The sequence below is a fragment of the Erpetoichthys calabaricus genome, chromosome 7 (assembly GCF_900747795.2).
Source record: "Erpetoichthys calabaricus chromosome 7, fErpCal1.3, whole genome shotgun sequence".
Classification (NCBI taxonomy): domain Eukaryota; kingdom Metazoa; phylum Chordata; class Cladistia; order Polypteriformes; family Polypteridae; genus Erpetoichthys; species Erpetoichthys calabaricus.
In genome coordinates, this window is record NC_041400.2 from 92288431 (window position 1) to 92300595 (window position 12165).

General features: G+C 42.4%; 1 protein-coding gene across 1 annotated transcript in view; it reads right to left on the reverse strand.

Annotated features, from left to right (window-relative positions):
* LOC114654558 (B-cell scaffold protein with ankyrin repeats-like) overlaps positions 1-11163 on the reverse strand; it is a 315631-nt gene extending 304468 nt beyond the window's left edge. Inside the window, exon 1 of the mRNA XM_028805170.2 lies at positions 11065-11163. Coding sequence (XP_028661003.1) covers positions 11065-11098 — 34 coding nt within the window. The 5' untranslated portion in view covers positions 11099-11163. The remainder of the gene's footprint in view (positions 1-11064) is intronic.
* Between the last annotated feature and the right edge of the window lie 1002 nt (positions 11164-12165).

Genomic DNA, 12165 nt, shown 5'->3' on the forward strand with positions numbered 1-12165 from the left:
GCGCTTTTCTCACTACTCAAAGCGCTTAGCAATTGCAGGTTAAGGGCCTTGCTTAAGGGCCCAACAGAGCAGAGTCCCTTTTGGCATTTACGGGATTCGAACCGGCAACCTTCCGATTGCCAGGGCAGATCCCTAGCCTCAGAGACACCACTCCGCCATATAACAAATAAAATGAATTTCCTCAAAATGCTAAGATACTGGAAAAATTCTGTGAGGACAAATAGAAGATGCTACATGAAAGCAAAATGAACAATGAAAGAATTGCCCCAAAAGGATCTAGGGAAAAGCACATTGAAAATGGTCTGAAATTAAAAATATTCCTGGAGATATTTAGTCCTTGAGGTAATTTGAAAAGGCAATGCAAAGAAAGGGGTGTTATACCCAAACTCTACATTACCATATTGAGACTGACTTGGAATACAGCTTGCAATTTATGTTACAAAGAAGACATAACAGCAGGACATGTTTCTGTAGACTGAAGCCCATGTCCTTCTGTAAAGGGACAATGCAATGCAGACCTGTTTAGCACTAAACATACTGTAGATGGCTACATGGGGACCTAATCCAGAATGAAGAACCCTCAAAAGCATATGTAAACGTTTTTCAGCTAAATCATAAATCACTCACTTAAAGGCTCCAGTGGAATTTAATGGGAGTCTCATCCCAAGATACTGTCCAGGAGGAGAATCTAGAACAAATTATAGAGCCATTGGATAAAACGGACATCTAAAAAAATTATATGTAAAAGAGATGGGGACAATTCTGTTATTCACTAAACAAACAAGCCTACTGAAGTAAACAGAATCATTTTGTCTGCAAAATTTCTTATGTTCTCACTCAAGTAAACACATACGCATTTTCCTTAAGAAAAATTTGTTTTGCTGACTCTTACTTTTGACTTAATGTTTAAATTGTGAAAAATGTAACCTTGATTGATGATACTGTTATGGGAAGAGAAGTTTTTAAGTCCATCCATCCATCCATCCATCCATTGTCTCCCGCTTATCCGAGGTCGGGTCGCGGGGGCAGCAGCTTGAGCAGAGATGCCCAGACTTCCCTCTCCCCGGCCACTTCTTCTAGCTCTTCCGGGAGAATCCCAAGGCGTTCCCAGGCCAGTCGAGAGACATAGTCCCTCCAACGTGTCCTGGGTCTTCCCCGGGGCCTCCTCCCGGTTGGACGTGCCCGGAACACCTCACCAGGGAGGCGTCCAGGAGGCATCCTGATCAGATGCCCAAGCCACCTCATCTGACTCCTCTCGATGCGGAGGAGCAGCGGCTCTACTCTGAGCCCCTCCCGGATGACTGAGCTTCTCACCCTATCTTTAAGGGAAAGCCCAGACACCCTGCGGAGGAAACTCATTTCAGCCGCTTGTATTCGCGATCTCGTTCTTTCGGTCACTACCCATAGTTCATGACCATAGGTGAGGGTAGGAACATAGATCGACTGGTAAATTGAGAGCTTCGCCTTGCAGCTCAGCTCCTTTTTCACCACGACAGACCGATGCAGCGCCCGCATTACTGCGGATGCCGCACCGATCCGCCTGTCGATCTCACGCTCCATTCTTCCCTCACTCGTGAACAAGATCCCGAGATACTTGAACTCCTCCACTTGAGGCAGGATCTCGCTACCAACCCTGAGAGGGCACTCCGCCCTTTTCCGGCTGAGGACCATGGTCTCGGATTTGGAGGTGCTGATTCTCATCCCAGCTGCTTCACACTCAGCTGCGAACCGATCCAGAGAGAGCTGAAGATCACGGCCTGATGAAGCAAACAGGACAACATCATCTGCAAAAAGCAGTGACCCAATCCTGAGCCCACCAAACCGGACCCCCTCAACGCTCTGGCTGAGCCTAGAAATTCTGTCCATAAAAGTTATGAACAGAATCGGTGACAAAGGGCAGCCCTGGCGGAGTCCAACTCTCACTGGAAACGGGTTCGACTTACTGCCGGCAATGCGGACCAAGCTCTGGCACCGATCGTACAGGGACCGAACAGCCCTTATCAGGGGGGCCGGTATCCCATACTCTCGGAGTACCCCCCACAGGATTCCCCGAGGGACACGGTCGAATGCCTTTTCCAAGTCCACAAAACACATGTAGACTGGTTGGGCAAACTCCCATGCACCCTCCAGGACCCTGCTAAGGGTATAGAGCTGGTCCACTGTTCCGCGACCAGGACGAAAACCACACTGTTCCTCCTGAATCCGAGGCTCGACTATCCGACGGACCCTCCTCTCCAGGACCCCTGAATAGACTTTTCCAGGGAGGCTGAGGAGTGTGATCCCTCTGTAGTTGGAACACACCCTCCGATCCCCCTTCTTAAAGAGGGGGATCACCACCCCGGTCTGCCAATCCAGAGGCACTGTCCCTGATGTCCATGCGATGTTGCAGAGGCGTGTCAACCAAGACAGTCCTACAACATCCAGAGCCTTGAGGAACTCCGGGCGTATCTCATCCACCCCCGGGGCCCTGCCACCAAGGAGTTTTTTGACCACCTCGGTGACCTCAGTCCCAGAGATGGGGGAGCCCACCTCTGAGTCCCCAGGCTCTGCTTCCTCATTGGAAGGCATGTTAATGGGATTGAGGAGGTCTTCGAAGTACTCCCCCCACCGACCCACAACGTCCCGAGTCGAGGTCAGCAGCGCACCATCCCCACCATATACAGTGTTGACACTGCACTGCTTCCCCTTCCTAAGACGCCGGATGGTGGACCAGAATCTCCTTGAAGCCGTCCGAAAGTCGTTCTCCATGGCCTCACCAAACTCCTCCCACGCCCGAGTTTTTGCCTCAGCAACCACCAAAGCCGCATTCCGCTTGGCCTGCCGGTACCTATCAGCTGCCTCCAGGGTCCCACAGGACAAAAGGGTCCTGTAGGACTCCTTCTTCAGCTTGACGGCATCCTTCACCACCGGTGTCCACCAACGGGTTTGGGGATTGCCGCCACGACAGGCACCGACCACCTTACGGCCACAGCTCCGGTCAGCCGCCTCAACAATAGAGGCACGGAACATGGCCCATTCGGACTCAATGTCCCCCACCTCCCTCGGGACATGGTCGAAGTTCTGCCGGAGGTGGGAGTTGAAGCTACTTCTGACAGGGGGCTCTGCCAGACGTTCCCAGCAGACCCTCACAACACGTTTGGGCCTACCACGCCTGACCGGCATCCTCCCCCACCATCGAAGCCAACTCACCACCAGGTGGTGATCAGTTGACAGCTCCGCCCCTCTCTTCACCCGAGTGTCCAAGACATGTGGCCGCAAGTCCGACGACACGACCACAAAGTCGATCATCGAACTGAGGCCTAGGGTGTCCTGGTGCCAAGTGCACATATGAACACCCCTATGCTTGAACATGGTGTTCGTTATGGACAATCCGTGACGAGCACAGAAGTCCAATAGCAAAACACCGCTCGGGTTCAGATCGGGGGGGCCATTCCTCCCAATCACGCCCTTCCAGGTCTCACTGTCATTGCCCACGTGAGCATTGAAGTCTCCCAGCAGAACGAGGGAGTCCCCAGAAGGTATGCCCTCTAGCACCCCCTCCAGGGACTCCAAAAAGGGTGGGTACTCCGAACTGCTGTTCGGTGCATACGCACAAACAACAGTTAGGACCCGTCCCCCCACCCGAAGGCGAAGGGAGGCTACCCTCTCGTCCACCGGGGTAAACCCCAATCTACAGGCTCCAAGTCGGGGGGCAATAAGTATACCCACACCCGCTCGGCGCCTCTCACCGGGGGCAACTCCAGAGTGGTACAGAGTCCAGCCCCTCTCAAGGAGATTGGTTCCAGAGTCCAAGCTGTGCGTCGAGGTGAGTCCGACTATATCTAGCCGGAACCTCTCAACTTCGCGCACTAGCTCAGGCTCCTTTCCCTTCAGAGAGGTGACATTCCACGTCCCAAGAGCCAGCTTCTGTAGCCGAGGATCGGACCGCCAAGGTCCCCGCCTTCGGCCACCACCCAACTCACACTGCACCCGACCTCCTTGGCCCCTCCCATAGGTGGTGAGCCCATGGGAAGGGGGACCCACGTTGCCTCTTCGGGCTGTGCCCGGCCGAGCCCCATGGGTGCAGGCCCGGCCACCAGGCGCTCGCCATCGAGCCCCACCTCCAGGCCTGGCTCCAGAGTGGGGCCCCGGTGACCCACGTCCGGGCAAGGGAAAACGGCGTCCAAAGTTTTCATTCATCATTCATCATAGAAGGTTTTTAAGTCCATCCGTTTTGAATCATTTGGAATCAACAGTACTTAACCATTGTACAGGTATACAGTACAGCAAAAACTGGTCAGTGCAATGGAGTATTGCAGATTAAAGCATGCAACTAATACCTGAGACGATAACAACTTTCTTTATGTAAAAGTAATTCATACATGTGCCAAATTATTCTGAAAGGTCATTTTCAGAAACACTTACTCTGTTTTTGTTCATAAGATTCAAATTTATTTTTCTGCCCGGTGTATATATTTTAGTATAATGACCAGCTGCAGATATTTTTTAGTTTAAACCAGTACTTTCAAACAGTGGTATGCAAGAAAACGTTTAAAATGGGCAGTAAAATCATGAAATCAAGAACAATTTTTTAAGTAGGGGAGGCTGGTAAAAGAAAACATTTTTGTGTTTTGGTATTGATATCAGGCATATTTTGCACAAATTACACTTAAGCATCATTTGTTTTAATTATGTGCCATATGGCATATACACAAATCATGTCCATATAATACATATACAGTAACCACCTGATTAACAGTTTTATATTTTCACACAAATGTGTCAGAGACACAAATACATGAAAATCAAAAGCCCAGTGCAATATCAAGGAAATATTCAGATTACAAAATATCTGGATATGAAATACTTCATTGCATGTCTCAAATTTTCTCCCCAGAAACAGACTCCCAGTAATCACTGAGCCATCTGCTGAAACAAACATGTTACACAATATCTGCATCCTCAATGTCTGTGTTGGCTACAGCCTTAGCAGCATCTTGAAATAAGAGTAGTTTTGAAACATTGTACCTAAATAACAATACACTATCTTTGACAGCATTATGCTAACTATCTTGCACAAAGGAAAAAAATGAGATTTATTCCTATGGAAAATGTGTTTAAATAACCAAATAAGCAGTTCATGTAACTGAAAAGCTCTGATGTGAGCACATTGGTCAGACATGCATATACGATTTTGACTTCTCTCTGTAATGACTGTTGTAGCAGCTAATATGCTGCTTTTCTGCTGTTTCCCAAAATGACATGTAGTATATGTAATAGGTCTGTCAGTAGCTTATTAAAGGTGATTAGAGTTTTGTGCTGTATCAGTGGAGCTGAGGCTGTTATTTCAAAAATGTAAATTGTTAACATTTCTTTCTAGGGTTAATTTCTGCCTTCTCTAGCCCTTATATAGCTTAGGTGGGTGAATAATATCGCATAATTTAAATCGTGGTCACAGAAGGCTGAAGCTTCTTCATGGAAAACAAATCTGAAATGCATTTCTAGCCTTTGGCCATTTTTGCAAGCTTAGAATGAGATAAGACGACTATGCATTTTGGTTCTGATGCTAATAGTTGGCCATGATTGGCTGTTGATCAAATATTGCTTCTGTTTTTGGGATTCTCTTTTCTGCTTAGTGTTTTGGTACTTTGGATAAGATTGCCTTGTTGGCAAGTCTTTTTACCCTCATTTTTCTCTCTTGAGAATTGAATGATATTTTCTGATTTTTGTAAAATAAATATCTTTTTATAAAGATTCTTTGTTTGCCCCTTCATTCACAAGTTGGAGGTTTATAGTCATCCCCATCGGTGCAACTGGGTTTGTAATTTGTGAACTTTACTTATTTTTGAACTTTTGGATCTAAGCGCAATTTAATATGTGGAAGGTGAAGGTCTGTTACTAGAGTGAGAGCTCAGGGTGCCTGGTCAGTCATGTGGGAATTCTGGCCCACTTCCTTGGGTATTATTGTAGGTCTCACACTATGCCAAAAAAGGAAACACTCACCAACCACCACTGTACCACAGAGATTGACTGGAGGCCTGGCCTATTATGTAACCACACACAAAACGCAAGATATAAGACAAAACAGACATTCTCTCTAAACATAACACCAGATAAAGAGTAGAGGAAGAGGTCACAGAGCAATAGTGAGTTCTGTTACAGAAACCACAGAAGTCCCTCTCCTTCTGGTATCGTCTTTATATACAGTAACTGCTGTGATGGCCAGATATTTGCATTCATTTTTAGACCTGTGGCTGCTGGAGCCACAGTATCCCACAAGAGCATGGAAAGTGCACAAAACATTTGCGGAGTTCTACAAGTTTTTGTTAATGTTTGTTTTCTTTTCTATTTTGCATCATTTCTAAAATACTAGGGTGTTGTACCGTGTTAGCCATTATGAATGTAGTGAAAAGTCAAGCAAAATGACACCTTTTATTGGCTAACTAAAAAGATTAAAATATGCAAGCAACTCAGGCCCCTTCTTCAGGCAAGATGTAATACAGAAACTGGAGTTCCCTGTGTTTATATACACACTAGGACAAGAAACAACATTGATAAATCTTTAAGTGAGAAATCTTAAATGTAAAAAATTAATGGACTCCTTCAGGCTAGGGTACATTTAACAAGAGAGAAGAACAATGTAAGGTCAAGATCTTTGGATAAGATAACTGTCCAACAAAGTCTTTTGAAGTTCCTAATGAGTTTTTCAATACAATGTGGGCCTGTAGTCAGGTTGTCTGTCAGTCCGAGAGATGCAAACAATCCTCATACCTGGCCATAAAACTCTTGTCTCTACTCAAACCATGTTGCAATGTGTTAAATTATAGCATGAGTTTAACTTCCCATTCTTTTCTCTCTTGCTGTGTTTTGAAGTTACCCATAAGCACTGTGACTTTAAAGTCCCTCTCACAGTGTCCATGGCTGTTGAAGTGGGCTGCTACAGGAACATTTGTGTTGCCACGTTTAATGTGGAACCTGTGTAAATTCATTCTCTGGCGGAGTGTTTGTCCAGTTTCTCCCCCCAAAGAGTGCATTATCAGGACATTTCATGCAGAGAATTAGGTAGACCACATTAGATGATCTTCAGGAAAATGATCCCTTTATGTGATGTTCTAGTCAGCAGTGTGGTATAACTACACGGTCTGTATTATAAATGTGGGCACATGTTTTACATCTTTTCTGTAGGCAGGGAGATGTGCCATTTTCTGTTGGTTCACTTAGGGAGCTTCGGACAATTAGTTGCTGAAGGTTTGGTGGTTGTCTGTATGCCAGTAGGGGAGGTTCAGGAAATACATTTTTCAGTGTTTGGTCATTGTTTAACATTGGCTGAAGTTCTTTTATAATTTTCCGAAGTGCTTCAAGATGTGGGTTGTAGGTGACAACAAGCGGGATGCGGTTCTTGTTGTCTTTGTTTTTATATTCCAGAAGGTTGTCTCTGGGTATGGCAGTAGCTCTTCTTATTTGAGTGTCTGTTGTTTTGGGGGTATAACCCTGTCCGATGAAATCTTGTCTACCTAATTCTCTGCATGAAATATCCTGATAATGCACTCTATGGGGGGGAGAAACTGGACAAACACTCCGCCAGAGAATGAATTTACACAGGTTCCACATTAAACGTGGCAACACAGAGTTTCTGTAGCAGCCCACTTCAACAGCCATGGACACTGTGAGAGGGACTTTAAAGTCACAGTGCTTATGGGTAACTTCAAAACACAGCAAGAGAGAAAAGAATGGGAAGTTGAACTCATGCTAAAATTTAACACATTGCAACATGGTTTGAATAGAGACAAGAGTTTTATGGCCAGGTATGAGGACTGTTTGCATCTCTCGGACTGACAGACAACCTAACTACAGGCCCACATTGTATTGAAAAACTCATTAGGAACTTCTGTAGTACTAGGGTGTTGTACCATGTTAGCCATTATAAATGTAGAGGAAAGCCAAGCAAAATGACACCTTTTATTGGCTAACTAAAAAGATTACAATATGCAAGCTTTCGAGGCAACTCAGGCCCTTTCTTCAGGCAAGATGTAATCATTGATTACATTAATTGATTACATCTTGCCTGAAGAAGGGGCCTGAGTTGCCTCGAAAGCTTACATATTGTAATCTTTTTAGCCAATAAAAGGTGTCATTTTGCTTGGCTTTTCTCTACATTAGGAACCTCAAAAGACTTTGTTGGACAGTTATCTTATACAAAGATCTTGACCATACATTGTTCTTCTTTCTTGTTAAATGTACCCTAGCTTGAAGGAGTCCATTAATTTTTTACATTTAAGATTTCTTACTTAAAGATTTACCAATGTTGTTTCTTGTACTAGTGTGTATATAAACACAGGGAACTCCAGTTTCTGTATTACATCTTGCCTGAAGAAGGGGCCTGAGTTGCCTCGAAAGCTTGCATATTGTAATCTTTTTAGTTAGCCAATAAAAGGTGTCATTTTGCTTGACTTTTCGCATCATTTCTAATAAATGGAAATGTCGGGGAGACCCCAACACCTTATCGTGTCGTGTCCCATTTCTCCCCACAGCAGAAAAGTTGGTAATTACGGCAGTTGTCACAGAATTCAAAAATTTAATAAAGTTTTAAAAGAGTTCCAGCAGTACAATGCCAATATTTATTCAGGGGTATCTGGCTATTACATAATGTTGATCGCATATGTTATGTCTTTCCTGAGAGGCACATTTTTTGGACACAGCTTCCTTACTGTAAACGTTTTCTCCCCAGAACAGCAGACTTGTGAGATTCTTACTTCATAAAGGTAGGAAGGACACGTCTATTCCCCATGCAAGCAATTAAGCAAATATGCAGCTCTCCGTTTCACACATTTAAACAGCAATTTAAACAACTGGGAGTACAGCCATTCTTTGTAAGCACCATACCACACTTCATGAAAGCTACTTAATCATACAATCCCAGAAGAGTAAACAACTATTACAGATCAATCAAAAATTTAGGTTCCCCTTACAGAAATTGAATTGTTTTGTACACAAAATGCAGGCAACAAAATGGGAATTTGCTATCCAACATTGATTTTGTTTGGGTCAGCACAATTATTTAAAATATATTTACACTCTAACTTGAGTACTCTAGGCAAACTTTTATTTGTTTTAATAGACATTCAGGTCACACAACAAACCAGACAGCCATTTCACTTGATATCCATTTATTTTAAAGATTTTTTTCTTGTACAGGGTTGTGGGGAGCTGGACCCTTTCAAGGTAGCATTGAGTTTTAGGCAAGAGCCCACCTTGAATGGGGCATAATTTTTTCCTACAGCACACAAATTAACCAAAAGACACATGACTTTTGGATATAGTTGGAAACTAAAAAAATCCACACAACAAAAGTATTCAGAACTGAAACATCACAATAATAGGGACCACCCTGAACATCCATCCCAAGTCTCTGAAGCTACAAAGCAGAGCTATACACCCATTTTTACAGCCCATTTAATCTATTGCATGGCTTATGTGTAGGACCATGTTTGGATGAGTTTGTTTTATATTGCACAGTAAAGCCAGTCTAATTTACAATTGCTAATTAACATAATATATCCATATCTGTGATACAAAAAGAAACTAGCATAAGCGGAAAAAACCTAGGGGATACAAACAGAATGTGCAGACTTCATACAGGAAGGGATTCAAACCCTATCCCAAGAGTTACAACTTAGCAGTACTAACCTTTCCACTAGCCTATGACAATGATTCCCAACCTTTTCTATGCCAGGTACCCTTAGAAAATGTTTGATTTATGTTCGCAGCCCCTGCAGAAGTCAAACTAATAATTTTTGAACCAGAAATTGAACCACATACAGTACTGTGGGCGAACAAATTGAACTCAAAAAAGTAAGCCTTTAATTCAGCGCATACCATTTAACTATAAAGTGAACAAATTCACTTAATAAATCTCAATAATCTTGTAAAGGTGTCCACTGTAAAGCTTAAACACTTGATTGGTGATCTGGGGATTGGGGTATCCTTCAAAGCATCAAGCGCCTGTGAGTAAATGACAAACGATCAACGATTAGAAGGTTTGGATGATTGGACACCCCTGTGAAGCAATGGGTGGTGGTGTGCCACTAAGCAGTGAAACACAGGCAACAAGCTTTACCTCACCAATAACACCTGCATGCAGTTCAAAAACAGATGTGTTGCACGGTTAAAATTTCTGCGCTACTGCCAGAACCGCTGGTATGAGATGAGGCGAGTGCTGCTTCCAATTCAGTTCCCCTTGTCCCCCCCTGGAAAAAAATGTCAATCAAACCTAAAAATCAGTGATGTTTCACAATCACAGAATTCACAGAAATCAATACTAGACCTCACCCTTCTCTACGGATCACTGCAATGTCCAAATTCCATTCTCTTAAAAAATGTTATTCACCTTTACAAACGCTCCACCTGCAGCAAGGTGACAATTGTGCACAAAATGCTTTATACTTTTTATATCCTAGAAGAGGATCACTAACTAATAAATGAAGTACAAATGACAGCACATTGCAAGACACCGTTCACACCACAATACACCCCTGCTCTTTGATCTATAGAGTATATGCAAAGAAAATAATTTTCATCTGAAGCATAAAACTAAAAAAAATAATTTAATGTACCAGCAAGGAAAGCTACAACATGCACCAGTTAACAACCTCCCATTCTTCTATATGTTGAAATAACTCCTCACTGCTTTAAATCATAAGCTACTCTGACTGGCATGTCATTTTGAGACTTTCTGATGTGACACAGAGGTGTCAAATAAAAGAGGATACCAGTCAAACAATTCATACAGCCTTAAATGTCATGGATATTATAACAAAATAAAGCATAAACTGCATAAACTAGCAATTTATCCATTTCATTTAAACTTTTTAAGCATTAAACATATGCAAAGACAAAGTATTAATGGATTTTATTTATAGTGGTACAGTATATTTACAAAAAAAAAAAAAAACAGGAAATCTATGCTAAATGCTAAACAGTGTTGCTATATCAAATCATTAGAGATCCAAGGGTTACTCTATTATCTTGAATCAGAATTAATGAACTAATTATTTTTAATTTTGTAAGAAAGGCAGCCAGACTGACCTGAGAAGCTCATTTTGCAATTTGTGTGCAGCATTCTCCACTGGGCAGTGAACCAGTCTTTTGTGAATTACTTTTTAACAGGTGCCTCTACAGTTCAGTGTATTTTCAGGAAGTATGATAAACTTGATATTTATAGCCTGATATTTCCTGGTTAATGGTTGTAGAGCTAAATAGATTCCCACCTGAAAAAAAAGCACAGACAGACAATAGATATAACTAGTGCCACAATCCCCTCTTCACTTATTTATGGACTGAAAACAAGGTGTGTGGAAAATATATCTTAATGTATGTATTCTAAGATTCCTATAAAATCACTAGCTTTAACTTGAATTAACCTATCTTTTGTCACAGTAAATATAGAATGGGTATTTGTGTAGACAGTAACTGGTTGAGAATGATTCTTGCAATTTAAATTCTCATTGCTGAATCTATACCTGGATGACATTGCTGGTGCATAATGCTTGGCAGCCCTCTACACAATCATGTTATGGTTACAAATATACACAAGCTTGCCTTAGTTCATACAACTAAAAGAGTGTTCTTTTCTATAAATGCTTCTGTCATGAATGAGCCTGGCTAGATGTATGCCATGTAATAAATCTGCTTTGCGTCCTTTTCCTTAAAGATAAACCTGAGCTTCCCAAGATTTCAAACAAAACAGAAGACATTTTAAAGTATAATATTTCATTTTGTTCTTTTTCTTGGAAACACTCTTTATTTCTTTAATATCCTCATTATGACTGAAAATGTATTTAAGTCTCTCAACACACTCTTTTGTGTATGGAACATGCAGCTGTAGCAGAAGTTTGTAAATGTTTTATTTAATCATTTTGTGTTTTAGACATTTTTCTTTGATATTGTGCAATTATACCTAAGTACTCTTTTAGACAAAGGCTTTTTAGCATATAAATAATAAAATTACTACCCTTTTACGTGTGGATAAATTACCACACTTTTTTGAAATTTGTATTTAATTGGCGGTTCCTTTGAACAGCCAATTATCATTTTGATTTAATTGCCCAGCTGTATTTTAAAATTGGTGCCTCTTACCTCATTGTATTGTTGAATTCATTGTAAATGCTGGACAAACACTATACAAAC